The sequence below is a fragment of the Aquarana catesbeiana genome, linkage group LG01 (assembly GCF_042186555.1).
Source record: "Aquarana catesbeiana isolate 2022-GZ linkage group LG01, ASM4218655v1, whole genome shotgun sequence".
Lineage (NCBI taxonomy): Eukaryota > Metazoa > Chordata > Amphibia > Anura > Ranidae > Aquarana > Aquarana catesbeiana.
The window spans coordinates 82,319,957-82,342,824 of NC_133324.1; the positions used below are offsets into that span (position 1 = coordinate 82,319,957).

General features: G+C 43.5%; 1 protein-coding gene across 4 annotated transcripts in view; it reads right to left on the reverse strand.

The window, feature by feature from the left end:
* Positions 1 to 22,868, reverse strand: part of AGXT2 (alanine--glyoxylate aminotransferase 2) — a 157,901-nt gene that overhangs the window by 15,777 nt on the left and 119,256 nt on the right. For all 4 annotated transcript variants that reach the window (XM_073621037.1, XM_073621031.1, XM_073621010.1 and 1 more), the window contains 5 exons: positions 16,994 to 17,117; positions 14,718 to 14,812; positions 8,153 to 8,246; positions 5,985 to 6,078; positions 4,288 to 4,388 (listed from right to left, as the gene is read on the reverse strand). In XM_073621037.1, coding sequence (XP_073477138.1) covers positions 4,288 to 4,388; positions 5,985 to 6,078; positions 8,153 to 8,246; positions 14,718 to 14,812; positions 16,994 to 17,117 — 508 coding nt within the window. The remainder of the gene's footprint in view (positions 1 to 4,287; positions 4,389 to 5,984; positions 6,079 to 8,152; positions 8,247 to 14,717; positions 14,813 to 16,993; positions 17,118 to 22,868) is intronic.

Here is a 22,868-nt window from a genome sequence, read left to right on the forward strand (position 1 = left end):
GAGGATGGTCTATGTGGACAGCTTTACCCCGGATGCCTGCATACTTAGATGTGCCTCTTTTAATCATCCACCATGTGAGGTGCTAAATGTTGTACCTTCATTAAATGTAATCATATTGCTACACTGAGCCTCGGTTCACACCAGAGGCGGCACGACTTGCAGGTCGCCTCACCGATGCGACCTGCACACGACTGCCCGGGCGACTTGCAAAACGACTTCTGTATAGAAGCCTATGCAAGTCGCCCCAAGTCGCCCCCAAAGTCGTACAGGAACCTTTTTCTAAGTCGGAGCGACTTGCATCGCTCTGATTAGAACGGTTCCATTGTACTGAACGAGACGCTACTTGTCAGGCGACCTAGGTCGCCTGACAAGTCGTCCTAGTGTGAACCGAGCCTTAGGGACGCCTCTCTTCTCTTTTATACTCAGTTGTGACATGACGCTACTTGTATATCAAGACATCGCTCATTTATCAAGTCCAAATTTATATAAAAATTTTGCTTGTCTTGCATAACACTCGCAGATCATGTTACTCGCAATCCAAGCTTTTACTGTAGTAAGATAACGTGATCTGTGCTTTCTGTTAAGCTTATAGGAAGTGACAAGGAAACTGCATTCGTGGCAAGATCAACAAGTATTTTCTGTATCTGAAAATGTTCCTAGCCTGAAAAAAAGAAAACAAATGCAGCCACTGCATCAAAGGATAGGTAAGCTGCAATATTATATTTTTGTCTGTGGGTTTAAATATTCTTTACAATATGGTGTTGTACAAGGCCACAAGTAATGTTCCCCATTGCCATTAACCACCTCAATACAGTGCCCAGACCAATTTTCAGCTTTCAGCGCTCTCATAGTTTGAATGACAATTACTCAGTCATGCAACACTGTATCCATATGAAACTTGTGTCCTTTTTTTCACACAAATAGAGCTTTCTTTTGGTGGTATTTAATCACTAGTAGGTTTTTTATTTTTTGTGCTATAAATACAAAAAGACCGTAAATTTTGTGAAAAAAATGCCTTTTTCTTTGTTTCTATCATAAAATTTTGCTAATTAGTAATTTTTCTTCATAAATTTTGGCCAAAATTTATACTGCTACATATCTTTGGTAAAAATAACTCAAATTAGTGTTTATTATTTGGTCTTTGTAAAAGTTATAGAGTCTACAAACTATGGTGCCAATCACTGAAAATTGATCACATCTGATCAAGCCTTCAGTACATCAGGTGAATCTCATTTCTTGAGACACTAACAAGTTAGGAAAGAACAAATACCCCCCAAATGACCCCTTTTTATAAAGTAGACATTCCAAGGTATTATGTAAGTAGCATAGTAAGTTTTTTTAAATTGTAATTTTTTTTCCCACAATTCTTTGCAAAATGAAGATTTTTTTTTTTTTTTTTTACAAAATTGTTATATTATCAGGTTATTTCTCACATTCTGCTACTCTTCCTGAGTATGGCGATACCACATGTGTGAGACTTTTACACAGCCTGGCCCATACAAAGGACCAACATTGAAGTAGCACCTTCAAGCGTTCTACGAGCATAAATTACACATCTCATTTCTCAACCACCTATTACACTTTTGAAGGCCCTGGAGCACTAGGACAATGGAATTGTCCACAAAATGACCCCATTTTGGAAAGCAAACACCCCAATGTATAATCTATTAGGCATAATGAGTCTTTTGAACGGTTAATTTTTTTCCAGAAGTTTTTGGAAAATATGGAAAAAAAATGAAAACGCATTTTTTTTTTTACACAAAGTTGTCAATTTAATTTAATAAGATATTTCTAACACATAGCATGTATATAGCAAAAATTACACCCCAAAATACATTCTGCTACTCTTCCCGAGTATGGTTATACCACATGTGTGAGACTTTTACACAGCCTGGTGACATGCAGAAGCCCAACATTGAAGTAGTACCTTCAGGCGTTCTAGGAGCATAAATTACACATCTCATTTCATTCTTGCCTATCACACTTTTGAAGGTCCTTGAGCACCAGCCTATTGGAATTACTCACAAAATGACCCCATTTTGGAAAGCAAACACCCCAACGTATATTCTATGAGGCATGGGCCGCAAATTGGTACATGGGTACTCTGATGGGCTGCAGACAGGTACTCAGGTACTCTGATGGGCTGGAGACAGGTACTCGGGTAACTTGATGAGCTGCAGACAGGTACTTGGGTACTCTGATGGGCTGGTGACAGGTACTCGGTTACTCTGATGGGCTGGTCACAGGTACTCGGTTACACTGATGGGCTGGTGACAGGTACTCAGGTACTCTGATGGCCTTGTGACCGGTACTCGGGTACTCTGATGGGCTGGTGACAGGTACTCGGATACTCTGATGGCCTGGTGACTGGTATTCGGATACTCTGAATCGCGGTGACAGGTACTCGGTACTCATATGAACTGTGACAGGTACTCAGCTACTCAGATGAACTGTGACAGGTACTTTGATGGGTGGTGACAGGTCCTCTTTATTGGGGGGCAATCAGTGTGTGTTGGTGTACACTGTAAGTGGTAGCGAGATGTTACCGCAATCTCCTTCTCACACACGATCGGTGTGTGAGAAGGAGAACCTGGTAAAACATCTCGTTACCGCGGTTTGTTGACATTTAGTGATTGGCGGTGAAAGGATCACAGCCGATTACGTGGTAAACAGCCGCCGGCCAATGGCTGTTTCCCAGCGTCGGTGATGAGCAGTGTTCCCGGGAACGCGCTGCCAGCGACGTGCACGCGTGCAAAGTGGCGCGGTACCACCTGTGATCGGCCGTGCCAGGCAGTGTCTCCGTGACACTCCGCCACCAAAGGTACAGGGATGCACACACACGATCGCGCGCATTTCCTGTTTAAATGGACGGACGTCATATGACGCCCGCCCAGAACGAGAGCCACGCCGCCTGGCCATCATATGACAGCCGGCAAGCGGTTAAAGGAGTACTCCGGGCAAAAACTTTTTTCTATGTCCTTGTTGCTGATCTCCTACCTTCACCAACTATGGCATCCATCTTCTTCTGAGCTCAGTAGTTGGCGTGTAATAGCATGATGATTTTGAAGAAAAACCATTAATCCCCACCAGTGATTTCCTGTTTGTAAGACTGGTGGCACCTATTCCTCCTGTACCCTCAGCCACCGGTCTTGGCACTTCCCATTTGTAGTCCTATCTACACCAAGCAGGGATGTACTTCCATCTCCGCTTTCTATAGTCAGCGGAGGCCGGAGGGGTCTCCTCCTCCCCTGCTTCCTGCCAGCACTCCATATCACCGCCCCCACACCCCCCGCCTGCCGGCTGCCTGCCAGCCATCCACCTGTCACTGCTTCATGGAGATCGTTAGGAGAGCCGGGCTAATGATACAGAGCAGGGATCTCCTGCTGTGACAGATCTTGTAGGTGAAACTCTGGCCGCTGTAAAGTCCCACCTCCTGGACCGGCATTGGACTAGTGTGCTGTCTATCACAGGAGCAGGTCCAGGAGGCAGGACTTTACAGCGGCCGGAGTTTCACCTACAAGATCTCACAGCTGGAGATCCCCAGTCTGTGTCATTGGCTCTCCTAATGATGCCTTCTGTACTAACGATCCCTGCTGCACTTATGGGCACAGATAGGCTGCACTGATGAGTCTGCACTGATAAGCTGCACAGATGGGCACTGATGATACGATAGAATAAAAATTCGGAAGTGATGTAATGTATTGTATTACATTTGTATTGTATTTTCGGACTAAAACTGTACTGATTAAATGAAAATCGTACAATCTAATATCGTACGAGAAAAATATTTGTGTTTGTCCCTTCGAATAATTTCGGATGAAAGCTGTGCACTAACTATCAGATTATCATATGATTGCTTCAAAAGCGGTATTTTTCATCCAGTTTTCACATGGTGACAACACTGCTGCTTGATCTCACTACAGAACACACATTGTCACCCTAATACAGGAAGTGGAAAAATAATGGATCTACTTTGTCATTATCCTTAGGTTACTAATAAGTGATGTTTAAAGACAGGAACATGGTGTTCATTTTATGCGTTTTATTGATTACATGCAGTGTGATCATTTGACCAAATGTGTAAAATAAAAATTATACAGTACTCCTTTATCCGTGGTGTATAGATGTGGGTGTAAGGTTTAAAAAACCTCAGTTTGTTCTGGAGAACAGGACACACTATAACCTCCAATATCTCAATATCGTTGTGGTGTTCTTAGGACATTGCTCTCTTAGGTGAAAAGTAGTAATAGGCAGAATCTTGTATTCTAAATAATGCTGTTGACTTACCATCATGGGTTCAGCGATGAATGCAGCCACTTTCTTTGCAGCGCTGGTATCCAAAGTTTCTATAAGCTGCTCAATATACTTGTCTTTGGCGTCACAGGAACCTGAGAAAACAGAGGTGATGAGACTGCCTTTAATTGATCATAAAAGAAACATTGAACCACATTCCATATAACCTCAGATTGGGGGAAACACAGTTCAAATAAAGCTTCATAAAGTAATCCCTAAAATAATTCCAACCGCTCTCCATACAGCCATTGCAGTCGGCTCTGGGTTTATTGTAAAAGGTGGCATTCTGCAGATGACAGATCAGTTGTTACATGGATCACCTACCAAAACTAAACAAGTGTTTGGGCACTGGAGAGATGAATATTATGGTCTATATCTACATCTCTTTGACCAAGACAAAGTCAGAGGAGATGAAATATGTAGGTTGGGACTTAGCCACGTCATCGCGTTTGTTAGATGGGCGGTTTGTTGCTTTGAGATGCCAGCAGTGGAGCACCCATGCTTGCATCTCACATGGCTGGTACATCGCATGGTTCATTCACATGGGAATTGTGATAGTGCTATCAATGCGCTCAGCTAATGTGACTAATCTATGATTTTGTTTTATCTTTCTTTTATTGATTTTGATTTTGTTATAATACATTTCATTTCTGTTTAAGCTGATCTTAAAGTGGGACTTTACTCCTCTCTCAATCAACAATAATTATTTTTAAGCCTTATTCTGCTAACCTTAGTAAATAGCAGTGGTGGCTGGTGTTTTTCTTTTATGGGGGGGGGGCTGCACTCAGTAAATAGTCGGGGGGCCCCACACTTACCCCATCTCGTGGACAGCGCTCTGGACGGCGGCGGCTCCTCTCTGGGCTGCGTGTGGCTGCTTCCTCGCTTCCCCTGCGTCTCCTCCTCCCTCCTCCTGGCGGCCAATCCAATCGGATTTCCTTTCAGTCAATCAGGTGATGGGTCTCAGGACCCGCTTCTTGATTGGCCAGGAGGAGAATCAGTTTTACAATAGCAAATATTCATTAATTGTCACCCTTTTTTGAAGCCTATTAGAGTAGACGCATGGATGTGGGGGGGGGGGGGGCGTGGCGGAGCCCGTGCGCCCCCTATGGACGGGCCACCACTGGTAAGTAGATAGAAAAGTACTTGTTTTAAACTTATTGTTTTTACATTTTTTCAGTTGCTTCCTGGTTTCTGGCCTAGGCCAAAGTGATATCATACACCCCAGGAGTCTTCATGGGCATTTTTTTCCATCATCTGGAGGAGGGGAGGAGGGGCATTCTCAGCTAAGGGCAACCACCTGTCTGCACATCAGACTTTATAAAAGTATACCAGCAGACCAGGTGTATTGTACAGTGCATGCACAAAATTTTCTAGGGAGTTATGTTCTGGTAGATTGACGTGCTATTTAAAAGGAATGACACTATGACATAATATGTTGTGGTAACACATGCAAAATGCATGTGCCTGTAATGGATAGGCAGACATGGGCCCTATTTGCTCATAAAATTCATTATTCAAATTCTGAGGACAGAGACATTTTAACACCCACACACAAGAGTTTACCCTATAGAGCCACTCTATGACTAGCATCCAGAGAAATGCTGAATCCACCTCCTATGTGTATATACAGGTATACCTTTAATAGATAAAAAAAAAACAAAACAAACAAACAATGATGAATCAGCTTTTACCAGGAGAACATGAACAGGTTCGTGTGGTCTGCACTGGGGAGTCTCTGCAATGACTTCCACCCCATATACCCCGAAATACATCCGGACACATCGTCTACAATAAGGATCATAAAAAATGTAAGTCATCACAATAGTAAAACATAATGCAAAAAATAATGCAAAATAATAATAAAAGGAAGAGGGCAGCAAACGTTAAATGGTGTAATAAATTATATTTCTAATTCAAAAATAATTTGGGATTTATAAAAAAATATTGGCAAGGGTGCCAATATTTTTGCCCATCACTGTATGTCATAGTTTGTAGACACTATAGCTTTCACACAGACTAAATAATATACACTGATTTGGGTTATTATTTTACCAAAGAAATGTAGCAGAATACATTTCGGCCTAAATGTATGAAGAAAGATTAAGAAGATTAAGAAACGTGTCAACGTTTTCAGTATTTTTAAAATTCATCTATAGTAGCAAAAAAAAAAAAAAAAACAGTGGTGATCAAATACCATCAAAAGAAAGTTCAATTTGTGTGAAACAATTATATAAATTTCATTTGTGTACAGTGTTGCATGACCAAGCAAATGCCAGTTTTAAGCGGAGTTCCACCCAAAAGTGGACGTTCAGCTTTAAGGACCCCCCCCCTTCTATGCTATGTTTGGCATGTCATTTTTTTTGGGGGGGGGGGGGGAGTGAGTGCCTCGTTTTGACAGGTACCTGCTCCCACTTCTGCTTGAGCCGCCTAGGCGATTCGAGCGCAAGTTCTCCTCTCCCTCCCCCTCTCTGCAATATTCTGGGACACGTCACAGAAGATTGCCTGGCCATTGAGGAGGCGCAGCGCAACTCGCGCATGTGCAGTGCGTACTCGGCTGTGAAGCCGTAAGCTGTCACAGCCAGGTGCCCAAACTTGTGATGCAGTGGAGAGGCAAGAGAGAGAATTGAGGGTTGGGGTGGCCACATCGCTGGATCGTGGGACAGGTGAGTGTGTGTTTATTAAAAGTCAGCAGCTATACTTTTGGTAGCTAATAAACACAGAAACGGCTGGAACTCCGCTTTAAAGTAACGCAGTGCTGAATAGCAGAAAATGCCCTGATCTTAAAGGGGGTAAAACTTTCCACCAAGTGGTTAACCCTTAACCTTTAGTTAACCCAAATCAGCACTAAATAACTCCTTCCTACTATTCTCTCCTTAGCTATTATTTTACTGCTATTGTTTTTATTTTTTATCTTTATTATTCGTTTATTGTTGTTTGTTTAAGTGTTGTAAAAAAGTGCAAAACTGGGAAAAAAAGCCTTTTCTTAATTATAACAATAAATCAATAAATCAATGTACTTGTACTTATGAAATTGTAATTTCTTTTCACATTTTTTGGCTATAGATATAGAAAATATTGCTATAGCTCAAGTTTTTGTACTGTTACCAGAAGTGTTAAGATGACCGTAGATGGATGGTTCAGCAGGGACCAGACTAATTTTGATCTATCTATGGCCATTCCTACTCATGAGAAGTCAATCATTAGATTGACTTCTCATGCACAAGCTTGTCGGAAAATTTTGTTTCAATCAGTGCAGTCAGCCAAGTGACTGCAGCCCTGATCAATGTATTCGGGCAATGGAGGAGTCCCGCTGTCAGAATACAATGATACAGCAGGAAGGATTCCTGCATCCAGCTTGAATGTGTGGATGGGGGAATTGGTTCAGCTTTAGTCTGCCAAGTTGTTTAAACATTACTGCTCTAAAAAGGGTTGTACATCTATCTGAAAGAAGTAACTGTTGGTGAATATATACTGTTTCTGTTCTCATCTCCAGTGGCAATAAGTTCTAACCCCTCACTACTCTATCCAATTTTTACCAAAAAAAAAAGATTTGCATTCACATGTAGTTTAGCAGGAACATTGAGCACATTATAGATGAAAGAAACTGTGAAGATACTTAAAAGGCCTCCTAAGCCTACAGGCTCAACGAGCAAATAGAATATGCTAGAAATGTGGATGTAACGTGGATATAGAGCTACCACAGCTAAGCTGTAGTTATTGTTGGCCCCATCACAGCTGCACCCACTGAATGCATTGTAGCGATATGCGATTTCCTGAGCCCAAATCTGCATGGTCATAAATTGGGATGGACTCTGAACTTGAATAAACTACACATCCAAACTTGAGTATCAAATCTTACCGTGTGACAACCAAATCCATTGGCCACTCCAGGCTTGTAACTAGAGTGCGCTGTTAATCCTAGTGCGTATGGATTGGCCCCATGATAGCCACTTCTGTGAAATAACAAATAGATAAAAACAAAAACAAAAGCATTTTGCAACGGCTAGTGTCAAGAAAACCTGTCACTTTGCTCAGAAATGGCAACGAGAGGGGAAAGGCTGGTCTAAGGAGGGGAAATGATAGTGGAAATGACCACTAAATACAATCATTTTTATTTCTTGCTCATGAAAACAATCCTGGCAATTTATTGTGGAGAGAACACAAGAGGCACATAAGAGGACAGCAGGGAATATGGACAGCAGGGCGTTGCTAGGTCTACAAAAGATCTGGGGCTAGAGCCCATAGCAGCGATGTAAAGAAAGTCATACGCTTGGGCAGGCATACACATGTATATAATATACATGTGTGTGTGAGAACAATAGCAAGCCACCTGGTACCAAACGGCATGGTGGACACACCCCATAGGGGTCTTTAATAGACAGACCAAAGCACAAGGTATATAAAAGGTATACATTTATTCACAGTAAAAAAAATGTATAAAGTGCATGATACATAAAAACAATATCTGATACCCAATGTGATACAATTGTATGAGCTGGTCACTGTCCTGGTGCAGGGTGGACTAGTGGCGGTCAATACAGTATATAACACCTTACATGTTATGGACTACAAGTCCTTCTGAGGTTTAGTTATTGGTTCAGATGGGTACAGATTTTCTACAATAAAGAGAATATACACAAAGTACAGTATTAATATATTGTAATAAAGATCAATACTGTTTCAACTGAGAAACTATACACTGATTTGACATAGCATGTGTTGTCAGAAAATGGATGAATTACTTACATAGTAAGGAGTAGAATAGGTAAGTCACTCCCATGCTGTCAAATTAAGAACTAGGGGTACACTGCAGCAAGCACCTGGTAAACTGATCCTTAACAGGAAAAGTGGGGTGAAATGAATAAATGGTGGTGTAGCGCTGTGTAAATGCTGATGCAATAAAGGTATGTGCAGTAGAAAGCTGTGTAAGTGTTATAGTGCCAAGTGAGGAATACCACAAATACACTTGCTAAAATGAATAGACGGTGGTAGTTGTAAGTGGAAGCTCAATACAAAACATATGATGAACATCCAACAAATAAAATGGTAAACAAGTGAAACAAAGTGGCAAAAGTCCAATGTGCACAACTAAATATACAATATATAAGTGCAATCCAAGCAAGATTGAAACACTCCGACAATTAAAAAATGTGGTCTCAAAAAAAAAAAAAAAAAAAAATATATATATATATATTATTTTTTTAAAAGGATAGTAGATCCCTCCACCGTGAAACAAGAGAAAGCAGTGCCTGGCCAATCCTCTGTGATAGCACCTATGTGTGTGCAAGCCCCTCACCGTAACGTTACAGCATGAATAGATCACAGGCAGTGGTCTTCAGAGGATCCCTCTTGGTGGTAAATGTAGCTTCCTTCACTAATATACTCGAAAGCAGGAGTTAAAAATAGGAAAGAGAGGTGCCCATAGCATAATCCCATTTAAATGTATTTATTACAGCAGACAAAAAAGATACATTTCACTCTGCCACTTTGTTTCACTTGTTTGCCATTTTTTTTTGTTGGATGTTCATCATATGTTTTATATTTAGCTTCCACTTACAACTACCACTGTCTATTCATTTTAGCAAGTGTATTTGTGGTATTCCCCACTTGGCACTATAACACTTGCGCAGCTTTCTACTGCACATACTTTTATTGCATCAGCATTTACACAGCGCTACACCACCATTTATTCATTTCTACTTAGTAAGGCACTTCATACATAACTGATCTAAAGGGGTAGGATGATATAATCACTCATGGATACTAGGAAGAACACTCTCCAAGGAACATCAATCTGGGGGCCAAAATAGGGCAAAGCTTGCTTCACTACGAGGACTCAAGCCAAGTGGAGCCAAATAACTCCTGCTTAAACTGGGCCAATCTAACTGAATAAGAAAATATATAAAACTATAAAACAGTATGATAGTAGTGATCCATTCAAGATACACAAACAATAAATAGAGCCCAAAATGGCCCTCCTAACAACTGACTTACAGCTGTAAAGTTAGAGTATGCTGCTGATAAAGTAACAATAGTATAACATACCTGAGAGTCGATATACCCGAGTAGATGAAGTGTGCTGCAAGTTCCCATAAGTTCCTTCAGCCTCTGCCAAGAGACCTGAGGAGCTGGTATATGAGCTGGTGTGGGAGGGCTGGTGGCCAATCACGATGTTAATCGTGATGGCCATCAGCTGGCGCAGTAGGTGGGAGGAGCAGTGTGGCAAGGTCTGCCGAAATGCAACTCCCAGTGTCCCCCGGCGAGACGGTGAGCAGCACGAGCCCGCCCCCACAAGGGAGGATTTCAATTTTATATCAATTCCAATAACCAATTTAACTTAAAGTTCACCATGAATTATAGTGTGGAATTCATTACTTTTTTAGATCTTACCATCAGCAAACATCCAGATGGACAGTTTATACCGAAAACCAACAGCAGGGAACACCATCTTGGAAGCTTCCAGCTTTCATTATTAACCGCTGTTGAATTCCATTCCGTATGGCCAATATATACACGCCAGACACAATTGTTCAACTGACGCTCTCTTTGAAATAGAAGCTGCTACATTGCGTGTAAGATTACGAGCGCGTGGGTACTCTAACTCAGTTCTCAAAAAGGCCTACCATAAAGCAAAAAATACAGTACGATCAGATTTACTTTTTTCACACAAACAGGCCGAGACTGATAATCCAATTCAAGTACTTACAAAATACACCTCCCAACACAAACAACTTAGGCTATCTTGCAAAAACACTGGCACTTGTTCCATACTGATGCCACTCTAGTATCCCTGGTAAAGGAATGCCCTCTGATTACATTCAAAAGGGTCCCCTCACTCCGCGATAAACTAGTACACAGTGAGATGATTACTAATGCCGGCCATACACGGTTCGAATTTCGTAAGAATTTTCTTTCGAAAATCGTATGAAAGAATTTCCGTATGAATTTCGCACCATTAGTGGGCTGCAACAACAGCCGATTTTCGTGCGGCAATCAAATTTGAGGAATCGGACATGTTGGAAATTTTTAGAAAAAAAGAATGATTTTCTAATCAATGATGGGAGAATCGTGCGAGAAATGTAATAAGAAAAGAAAATTTACGGAGAGAAAAGAAGATTCCCGGCCACAAATATTCTTTTCTGTAGCAACATGCGGTGAAATTGAAGGCTTGGTCGGCCGAATTTTGAAAATCAATGGTGGCGCCATTGGATCACAAAAAAAAGAACATTCTGATTTTGAAAAGAAAATTAGTTCGAAATTCGACCGTGTATGGCCTGCTTAAGCAAAACATCATGAAATACTGCGCCACATTTTCATGTGGTCACTGTGGATACTGTAAATACATGGACACATGTAAAAATATCATTCTACCTAATGGTGAAGACTTCAAACCTAAAAATTACACCGACTGCCACACTGCAGGGGACTAAACTAGAATTCTGGCGTCGCATCTATCAACATGTCGCCAGTATTCAAAAACAAGATCCATCTCTTCCGTTGGGGAGGCACAGTGCCTTGATACATGGAAACAAATGTCCAAAAATAAAATTTCTTGCATTAGACCAGATTGGCCCCAGTGCACGGGGCGGTGACTACAACAAACTGCTATTGCAGACTGAATTCAAGTGGATATTTGTCTTGAAAGCCACCGCAGCCCCTGGCCTTAACGAGGCCTTTAACTTTAGGCCCTATCTTCCAGGGTTCGAATCTGGAATCTGCGAATTGGATCTCTAGAGCAATTGTTTGATATATGATGTTCCATATTTTAATGTCTGAGACAATTGCTCTTATCTAGAGTATTGTTGGCTATGCAGGAAATTATATCCCTGCAGTTACACATTCCAACTTGGCCTAATGATACATGGATTAGTTACTGTATATCAATACCTACCTGACCAACTGTATTGTTTATTAGTATTTTCTCCTGTTATTATTATTGAATTGGTATTAACTACTATGTTGTTTATGATAAGCACACTGCTCTTATCTCCCATTATTGCTATCATGTTATGTCTGTACATTTTGTGCCATCATGTCTAGCATTTATGTCCCCTCTGTTTCTCTATTCCACTCATGGAGCTATGGTAATATCCTCTCTCCCTGTTGCGAATGCTCGGGTCTGGGCTTTCTTTGCTTGGCTCCCGGTGTGTGGGAGTTCCCACGATTAACATCGTGATTGGCCACCAGCCCTCCCACACCAGCTCATACCCCAGCTTTATTTATCAGCAGCATACCCTAACTTTACAGCTGTAAGTCAGTTGTTAGGAGGGCCATTTTGGGTTCTATTTATTGTTTGTGTATCTTGAATGGATCACTACTATCATACTGTCTTATATATTTTCTTATTCAGTTAGATTGGCCCAGTTTAAGCAGGAGCTATTTGGCTCCACTTGGCTTCAGTCCTCGTAGCGAAGCAAGCTTTGCCCTATTTTGGCCCTGAGATTTATGTTCCTTGGAGAGTGTTCTTCCTAGTATCCATGAGTGATTATATCATCCTATCCCCTTTAGATCAGTTATGTATGAAGTGCCTTACTAATTTATCAATTTTCTGACAATACATGCTATGTCAAATCAATGTATAGTTTCTCAGTTGAAACAGTATTGATCATTATTACTCTATTACTTAATATTGTACTATGTGTATATTCTCTTTATTGTAGAAAATCTGTACCCATCTAAACCAATAACTAAACCTCAGAAGAAGTCCGTAACATGTAAGGTGTTTTCTACTGTATTGACCGCCACTAGTCCACCCTGTACCAGGACAGTGACCAGCTCATACAATTGTATCACATTGGGTATCAGATATTGTTTTTATGTATCATGCACTTTTTCTTCATGTTTACTACTGTGATTTCTTAATAAACTTATACCTTTTATATACCTCGTGCTTTGGTCTGTCTGTTAAGGACCCATAAGGGGTGTGTCCACCATGCCGTTTGGTACCAGGTGGCTTGCTATTGTTCTGATTTTGGTCAGACAGACCAAATCCCATTCACACACAATTCAATCCCTCCTCAATTTGTGCGTGTGTATCTGTGTGTGTGTGTGTGTGGTCTGGTCTGGATGAAGTCCAGGGCCAAATTTTTATCCCAGTCCAGCCCTGTATATATAAATTACACAATATTTACAGAATATATCTCACTTCAGATTTTATACTAATAGTTGGACAGAGGCTGTGGAAATGGTACAGGACAGAGGCTGTGGACATGGTACAGATGTCAGAGGCTGTGGAAGGGTTTTACTGGGCCGTGATGAGAGGCGCGTGCTACTGCTGAGACCTCAGATTGCCACTGCTGCCTTACATTTAAAAATGGCACCGCCCAGTGCCATTATGTCACTGCGCATGCGCCCGCCTGTCCGAAAATGCCTGAACGTGTATGGGCTTGCCTGTGCGGCGGCGCATGCGCAGTTGACATGCTGACCCGGGTCCGCAGCCATATTGTTTACAGGAGCCACTGCCCTCAAAGGCAGGTGGCCTTGCAAGGCTACCAGGAAATTTCCCAGTATCCCGGTAGGCCAGTCTGGCCCTGGGCAGAAGTATGGCACCACTGCACCCAGTAAGAGACTCGGGGCAATGGGCCCCAGATTTAGGGCTATGGCTCCAGAAGCCACCCCCTAGCGACGCCACTGATGGACAGTACTGTAGAGAAGTGGACAGATATTAGATCTGCAATTTAAAGTGGTTGTAAACCTGAAAAAAACACAAATCAAGCAGTTAAATAGATATTACCTATACTAAGCATTTGAGCTTAGTTTGGTATCTTGAAGCAATCCCCTTCTCCAGAAATCATCCCTGCTCTCCTGAACAGCATAAACCCAACACATCTAGAATTTGGATGAAAGGTTTAGCTCTGGGAAACACTTTTTGAAAGATAAAAAGTGCATTTTATATACAATTATATAGATCAGACCAAAATGAGGGACAAATGAGGAGGAATGAGGGACAGAGGGAGATTGCTCCAAATCAGGGACAGTCCCTCCAAATCAGGGACAGTTGGGAGCTATGATTAGCCACCCCCCCCCCCTGCCCACCCCTATGATCTTGATATATTATTAAGATAACACCAACTGATACTAAAGAGCCCATTGGAGTTCAGTTTAGTCTGCAAATACACAACAGGCCATCGGGCATTGACTAGAGTTGTCACTTTGTCGGCCAAGGCCCAAATACAAATATACATTTTCTTAGCTTTGGGAGGTAGGTGTGGAAGGTCTCTGGCCCAAAATGGAGCCTTGAGGTACAGCATGTTGTATGCAGAGCAGAGTCAGTATTGATTTATTAATAAAAGAACACCAACTGATAATAAAGAGGTCATTGGAGTCCAGTTCAATCTTCAAACTCTCTCTGACACAACAGGCTTTCAGGCATTGTCCACATTTGTCACATTGCCAGCCAGCGCCCAGATATTTCCCAAGCTTACCTTAAACTAATTATATCAAAGTTTCCTGTATATTGTCTTGCCATAAACATTGCCACGTCATTGGCCTCTGAACCACTGTTAGTTAGGAACACGATCTGCATGTGAAGGACAATACATACATGCAATACTTAAATAAAAATACGTATATCTTCGTGCATCCACATAAACATTTATACATACATTGACTTTTTTATCTTGTGATTAAACATTGTTCTATTGTTACTCCTCCCCTACTTTTTAAATTCAGAACACGAACTGCAGCATGCATAGGGTTGCCACCTTTTCTGCAAGCCAATCCTGAACATTCTTGTACCCATAAAATATGCTTAGAATGCTGTGCCACAAGTAAGACTCTCACAGACATGCATAAACCTCAGCACAATAAAAAAAAAACTCTTCCAATACATATGATTTGTGGACTGAATGAAAAAAATTGATTCCTCTATCCACACGAATTAGGTGGATGGAGGTATTCACTCCCTCCTTTGGGGGAGGGGGCCAGATAATCTGGCCATTTCTGATTAGTGCACTGTGTGGCGAATCAATAGATCGCCCGACTCTGTGGAGGGGGCAGAGATCCCACTGACTGGGGGGGGGGGGGTAATAGAGGGTTCCTCCTGCCTGGGACAGTTAGCCACAGTTCAGTGTGAAAAAATGTGTCTGGGTTTCATGCAGTCTGAAACCCGGACACACCCTAAGCATGCAGCACATTATTTTGTGAGATGCTTGTCCATGTAAAATTTGGCAAAAAGTATTTTTCTTTTAAAGGATTAATTCACCTTTCCCAAACAAATGCCTTTGCTGGTAAAGAGAGCCCGTAGATGAAAACAAATTGTGCAGCTTTGTTGAAAGTTGAATAATGGCCCTGCTGTAGGTGCAGGACATTTACGTACCTCCCAAAGTCTCGCCGAAATTTCCCTGCACATTACTGTCTCCTCCAGTACAGCAGTGCTGAGTTAGGAGCTACTGCCACAGGCAAGAGGAGTGCACATGTGCAGGAATTTGGATTGGAGAGAGCACGCTCCTGTGTTAGTAGGGGCAAGCAGTGAAGCTGAACTTTGTTATATCCTCTTGGAAGGCGGTTGGGTCTTTGGAGGCATTTGGAAGTAAAATTATGGAATTAAAGGTTTGGGACACATCTGAGGTATGCCAGTTACGTGGATAATGGTGAATGCCAGTTACGTGGTTAACTGGGAGTTTATGGTTATCTGCTGAAGGTGGTTCGTCCCCAAGTCGGTGCAATGCGACAGGGACCATAAATGGTTAAGCAGATATAAGGCAAAGAGTTGGATATGTAGTGCCTCCAAGGATCGGCAACCAAAAAGTTTATGCTTTGTTTTGATTTATACTGTTAATTATTTTATTTTAATAAAGGGGCCGTAAATGTCCAGTTTTATCCCAACCCTTGGTGTCAGACTATTTGTAGTAGCAATAATAAGGGGCTACAATATGGGGCAAAAGATATGGGTAGTAGAGGTAAAATATATGACAGTATACATAGAGATTACATTTTCATGGTTTTTGTTCTCATTCACTGCAGAATATTACACATGGGAAGTTCTGCTTGTTGTGACTGTGGTGTTACCTGCTTCAGTTGATTTGTTATATATCTAAATAATGCATTCTGTGCCTGTGCAATTTCACAGCAGGATTGATGTTGTCACAAGTAATCCTGCTTTGTGCTGGGAAACATCAACATAGCTAAGTGTGGGGTGAATAGAAAAATACATATATTGGGGTAGGGGTTGATTTACTAAAACTGGAGATTGCAAAATATGGTGCAGCTGTGCATGGTAGCCAATCAGCTTCTAACTTCAGCTTGTTCAATTAAGCTTTAACAAAAAAAAAAAAAAAAACCTGAAAGCTGACTGGTTTCTGTTGAGAGCTACACCAGATTTTGCACTCTCCAGTTTTAGTAAATCGACCCCTCAGCATCTACATAATCATAATGCTGGGATTAGATATTGCTGAGTAGTGTTGCCAACCAATTTACTGACACAGCCAAGTTTTTACTGGCATTTTAAGTTACAAAATTACAGTTTTAAGTGCAAATTTCAGTATTTAGGCTACAAACAAGTACACTATGCAAATAGCAATTTCAGCACTTGTTATAACCGCATTGAGAGCAGTGGACCTCTCCCCACAAGGCTATTTAAAATTAGGGACGGTCTGATGGATATGCCAGCCTGGGCTACTCCACTTAAAACAGAAATCTAGTTTGAATATACCTGATATTTAAAAAAAATAGCCATTGCTTATGCATAAGTGTTTAATACCTTTAGTTTCTCAGGCATGCGACTTGTCAGCTTCTCAACGTATTCATGGATTGGCGAATGCAGGTAAATATTGGTTGTGTGCCAGAGACGGTCAATCTGTCTTTTTGCTGCTTCTGCAACTTTCCTACAATTACAAAGAACAGTAATATTTGTATCTGTGGTGTAGCTATTCATGTTTCCTTTTAAATAATCCCTCTTTCAGTGGTGGCTGGTGCAAAATTTTTTTTTTGGGGGGGACAAACAAACCCCCCCCAGGTCCACCTGCACTTAGCCTCTCCACGGTGATGGTCACCCCTCACTCAGCCCCTCTACGGTGACGGTCCCCCTGCACTCAGCTTCTCCACGATGACGGCCCCCCACACTCACCCCTCCACAGTGATGGTCCCCCCCTGCACCCAGCCCCCCCCCCTTCATGGAGATGGTCCCCCCGCACTCACCCCTTAACTCCTTCCTCGGCTTCGCCTCCCAACCAACCCGATCCACCTCCTGTCCTGATTGGCTGGAAGGAGAAGCCGGAAGACAATAGCAAATAATAATTTGCTAGTGTCACAAGTGGGTGGGTTCGGAGCGCAGTGCTCTGCGCCCCGAGCCCAACCTTTTTCAAGCCAATTAGAGCCTCAGGCTCTAATCATGCACTTGAAAAATAAAAAAAACTCATAAAAAGCTATGAATCTGGCGCCCTGTAGAGGGGCAACGCCCCTGTGCCCCCGATGGACCGGCCGCTCCTGCCCTCTTTACTTCCTGTATGGTTCCAAACCCTAGGAGAGACAGGTGACGATGAACTGATGAGGCCTGATGTGCCCCATATACATATAACTCAGGAGTCATCCTCTTCTGAAATAAATATTGATTGGTTTCTATCCAATTTTACAAGATTTGTTCTAAAGCAGTGTTTCTCAGATTATAATCTTATGTAAACATGTGTCTTGAGGTCTCTCTTTATCTCTTCTGCTCTGCTGAAAATAGAACACATTTCCTTCCACATTTCCGCCAGTCCTGTCATGCCTAAAATTAGGGAAGAACCTAATATTATGGGCCTGATTTACTAAAAGTGACATGGGGTAAAGTGAGGTAAAATGATGTGAAGCTAGGCTTAATTTATTAAAGGAAGATATGTGCTGCAGTGGACATGTGTTCCAATCATTTCAAGAAAAAACTTGTGCACATGATTGGATATTTGAAATGAACATTGGCTTGTAAGCAAGGTGCAGCATGGTGTGGCGGTGTTAGGTACCTGGTAGGAGAGCCTGACTTTGTAGGAGAAGACCTCTCATACAACGCTGGTTCAGGAGCCACTGGAATGGGGACAGTGGTCTCCTGAGCGCAGTGGGGTAGGAGTGCCTGTTGAGCTGAGTCTCTGATGCAGACGAGGTGAGAGATCCCGCAGGGATGGCTGGACTGCAGATCAGGTGAGACTGGAAGCAGCAGACTGGAACACTTGAATGTGCAGAGGTCTCTGGAGCTGAAGCTGGAGGTGCAACAGCAAGGACAACAGGAACAAGCAGGGTCAGACGATCCGGGTCAGCAAGGATATGAGGCAGGCAAGTACAGCAGGCGGAGGCAGAGTCGGTAGGCAGGCAGAGTTCAGCAACGGTATCAGGCAGGTAGCATAAGAATAGTCAGACAAGCCGGGTCGGATTGGAGCAGGACGGATGGTCAAACAAGCCGGGTCAGATAGGTAGCAAACAATCAGATAACAAATACTAGAATCACGAAGCTGAGACGAAGCAGCAATGTGTCAAAGCACAGGGGGGTTTTTAAGTGCACCTTGGCGCCAAACCGGCGCTATCGCGAACGCGCGCACGCCCGTCCGCGCCCACGTGCACACGCGCGCGCGCCCAAGCGCCGCGAACCCGCGCGCGCCCTAGCGCCGCGCCGATGCCCGGGAACAACAGGTATTTGCTGAGCAGCGCGCAATGGCGCGCGCCGGCGCATAGGCGTACGCCGACGCCCCGGTTCGGTGCCAATGGTGCCCTGACAGGCGGGGCAGTAACACAGAGTCCAAGTTAGGTAATAGCAATATATTGTAGAAAGGTCCAACACAAAAGAGCTTGGCCCGGCAGGAAACAATGACCATTTGGAGCCCACTTACGAACAGTAACTGTGGCGTGTAGACTTGAAAGATGCCGACGTGATATGCCACAAGGAGCAGAATGCAGCCTGGCCGGTCCACACCAAAAAGGAAGCCTTCCTGGAAAAAGGGAAAAACTCTGGAACCTTTCTCTACCTCTAAGCACTGTGCCATAGTTGTTTGTACAACTCCCACCCGTTCTGCCTGTAGTCTAGCTGCTCGCTGGTAGGCCTCAAATGCCTGGATCACAGTGAGCCAAACAGCTCACAGGCCACAGCCCTGTGCACGCCATCCCGATTTTTGAGTCTTGGCCAGCAGCCAGGATAGGTCCAGGTCCTTCGGGACATTCATGCCCAGGACTGCAGATCACAACAACCCCGATTCGCTCCACTACCTGGTCATCTTTCTTTATCCACATCCAGGTAACTCCTTCCACCATGATGGGTAGGTTATTTGCGTTCAGGGACAGTCAGGACGGGTTCAACAGGTTCAGAGTCTCGAACTGCTGGGCGTAGAACTTATAGTCCATGACGGGGACTTCGGACCTAGTGTAAATCAAACACATAACCATCTGATAATTCCATAGGACGATAATGACTGGACTTGCCCAATGCCCAGCTTGATGATCTAGTTCCTGATACCCAGCCTGATGTTCCAGTGCCCGCTGTCCAGACTGATTTTTCTAGTGCCTGCTACCTGGCCTGATGATGCAATACCCAATGTCCAGATTGATGATCCAGTTCCAGATACCTAGCCTGGTGTCCTAGTCCCCGCTGTCCAGCCTGATATTCCAGTGCCCGTTGTCCAGCCTGATGTTCCAGTGCCCGCTGCCCGGCCTGATGTTCCAGTGCCTGCTGTCCAGTCTGATGATCCGATACCCGATGTGCAGCTTGATGATCCAGTTCCCGCTGTCCAGCCTGATTTTCCAATGCACACTGTCCGGCCTGATGTTCCAGTACCCGCTGTCTGGCTTGATGTTCCAGTACCCTCTGTCCAGCCTGATGTTCCAGTACCCTCCGTCTGGCCTGATGTTCCAGTACCTACCGTCCGACCTGATGTTCCAGTACCCACCGTCCGGCCTGATGTTCCAGTACCCTCTGTCCGGCCTGATGTTCCAGTACCCTCTGTCCAGTCTGATGTTCCAGTACCCTCTATCCGGCCTGATATTCCAGTACCCTCTATCCGGCCTGATGTTCCGATTCCCAGCTTAATGATCCAGTTCCCGATACCCAGCCAGATGATCCAGTTCCTGATGACCCGGTTCCTGATGCCTGTTGCCCAGCCTGGTGTGCCTCTGCCCGCTGCCCAGCTTGATGTGCCTCTGCCCGCTGCCCAGCTTGATGTGCCTCTGCCCGCTGCCCAGCTTGATGTGCCTCTGCCCGCTGCCCAGCTTGATGTGCCTCTGTCTGCTGCCCAGCTTGATGTGCCTCTACCCGCTGCTCAGCTTGATGTGCCTCTGTCTGCTGCCCAGCTTGATGTGCCTCTACCCGCTGCTCAGCTTGATGTGCCTCTGCCCGCTGCTCAGCTTGATATGCCTCTGCCCACTGCCCAGCTTGATGTGCCTCTGCCTGTTGCTCAGCCTGATAATTCAATGCCTGCGTTCCAGCCCACCTCTGAAAATCCTTTAACCAAAGATTTGCTTGATGTCATGGACTTTTTGCAGCTACACTAGTTGGAGTGTCCGTAGGTCGCTCCTTTGGGGGGGGGGGGGGGGGTACTGTCAGGAAAGGTTTCACCTGCTGGTGGCACTATCACTCCCAGATCTATGGGCCACAGTTCCAGTATCCACCAGCGGGTCTCTCCCGACAGTCTGGAGTCGACATCATCTCCTGCAATCAGGTATCACTTGAGACTGATTGCAAGAGGTGTACTTATACCCGGCAGATGCTTGCACACACTGCCTTGGTTTTGTTTCCTTGTGCCCTGACTTGTGTTTGCTACCTTGCTATATTAGAGGTGTGTTTACTTTTGTTTATTACTTATCCTTTTAATAAACCATATTATTATTTTACATGCATTTGGTTTTCTCTATCGCAGTCCACACATTTCTGGTCGCACCGGTTACTGACAGATTGACTCTGTTACGTCCCGGGTGGGTAAGTATATTGATTACTATCTTCAGCCTTTGGTGCAGAAAATGCCATTGTATATATTAAAGATACAAGGCATGTTATCAATCTGCTGTCTGAAATTACCCCTAAAAAAGGGTTGTGGCTCGTTACAGCGGATGTAACTTCACTATATACGATCATTCCCCACTCTTTAGGCTTGGAGGTGGTAAAGTTGTATTTAGATCGTGAGTCTGGTCTTGCTGAACTCCAACTTGAGTTCATTATGGAATTACTAGAATATGCGGCAACGCACAATTACTAATGGCTTGACCACCAGTTTTATCGCCAGGACAGGGGAGTGGTCGCGGGGGCCAAGTATTTCCCCTGAGTTTGGCCAACCTGTTCATGGCCAAATGGGAGGAGGATGTCATCTATGCCCATCAGAGACCCCAGGTGGTCTTGTGGGCTAGGTATATAGATGACGTCCTCCTCCTATGGTAGGTCAGTAATCCTGAACTCTGTGAATTTATGGAGATGCTTAATAATAATAATAACAGGTGTATTCAATTTTATTTTGAGTCCAGTATGGAGGAAATACATTTTTTCGACTTGAAGATGTCAGTCAAGGGGGAAAGATTTGTTACAACCACGTTTTTTAAGCCTACTGATAGGGACTCTTATATCCCCTCGGACAGTTGCCACCATGAGCCGTGGTTAAGATCAGTACCTAGAAGTCAATGTATGTGACTCAGGCACAACTGTACCGCGGTGGACTAGTTTGACACACAAGCAGCTGTCCTATTTGATAGGTTTATAGAGAAGGGGTATAACCCAGAATCCCTCCATAATACATTAAGATCTGTATGGGAGTTGGGTAGGATGCCCCTGCTAGTGGAGAAACCGCCAGATGGAAATAATACTAAAGTCTCCCTTCCATTCATAACCACTTTTTCTGTACAACATCAGAACATCAAGAGGTAATAAAAAACATTGGCATATATTGGGTAATGATCAGGTACTTAGTACTGTTTTGCCCAGGAAGCCCCAGATAGTGTTTAGGGGTGCTTCTTCTTTGAGAGATAGGATAGCCCCTAGTGTTCAGGACCCACCTAAGAAAAATATATGTTTTTTCCATAATCTTACGGGTTATTATCGTTGTAGGAAATGTCAGGTATGCACCGTCCATAGGTGCAGGGATAGGAAGATTGGTGACTTTGTCTCAACAAGCACATCTTGGACATTTGAGACATTTATCCATTTATCACATGTTCCACTGTTGGAGTGGTATATCTTATTTTTTTTAACAATCAGGAGTGCTTTATTGAAAAGCATAAAAAGCAGTACAAAAAAATGGAAGTAAACAAGACATGTGTAGACAATTACATAGAAATGCGGATCATATATTTGACTAGAGGTAAACTCTCGCTCACATAAGATTTATCCTACTGTATCCAATGCAACTACATAAAACTCACTTTAGTATTGGATTATTGATCATGCTAGGTATTCCTATCAGGCTTATCAATACACCCAAAGGTAAGAAGCCAGAGAGGGCATCCACCACACCAGAGGGAGAAACATGTAAAATTCGGTTACACCCCTATAGCAGCATAATCATGGAGTAGTCCATCCCCTCCCGCCCACAACCCCGTGACCCGACACCCAACAGAGGAGATCAAGGATAACACTATCCACCAATCCATGGTAGCCAGACCTTGTCGAACTTCCAGGGGCACCCCCGACTAATATACGT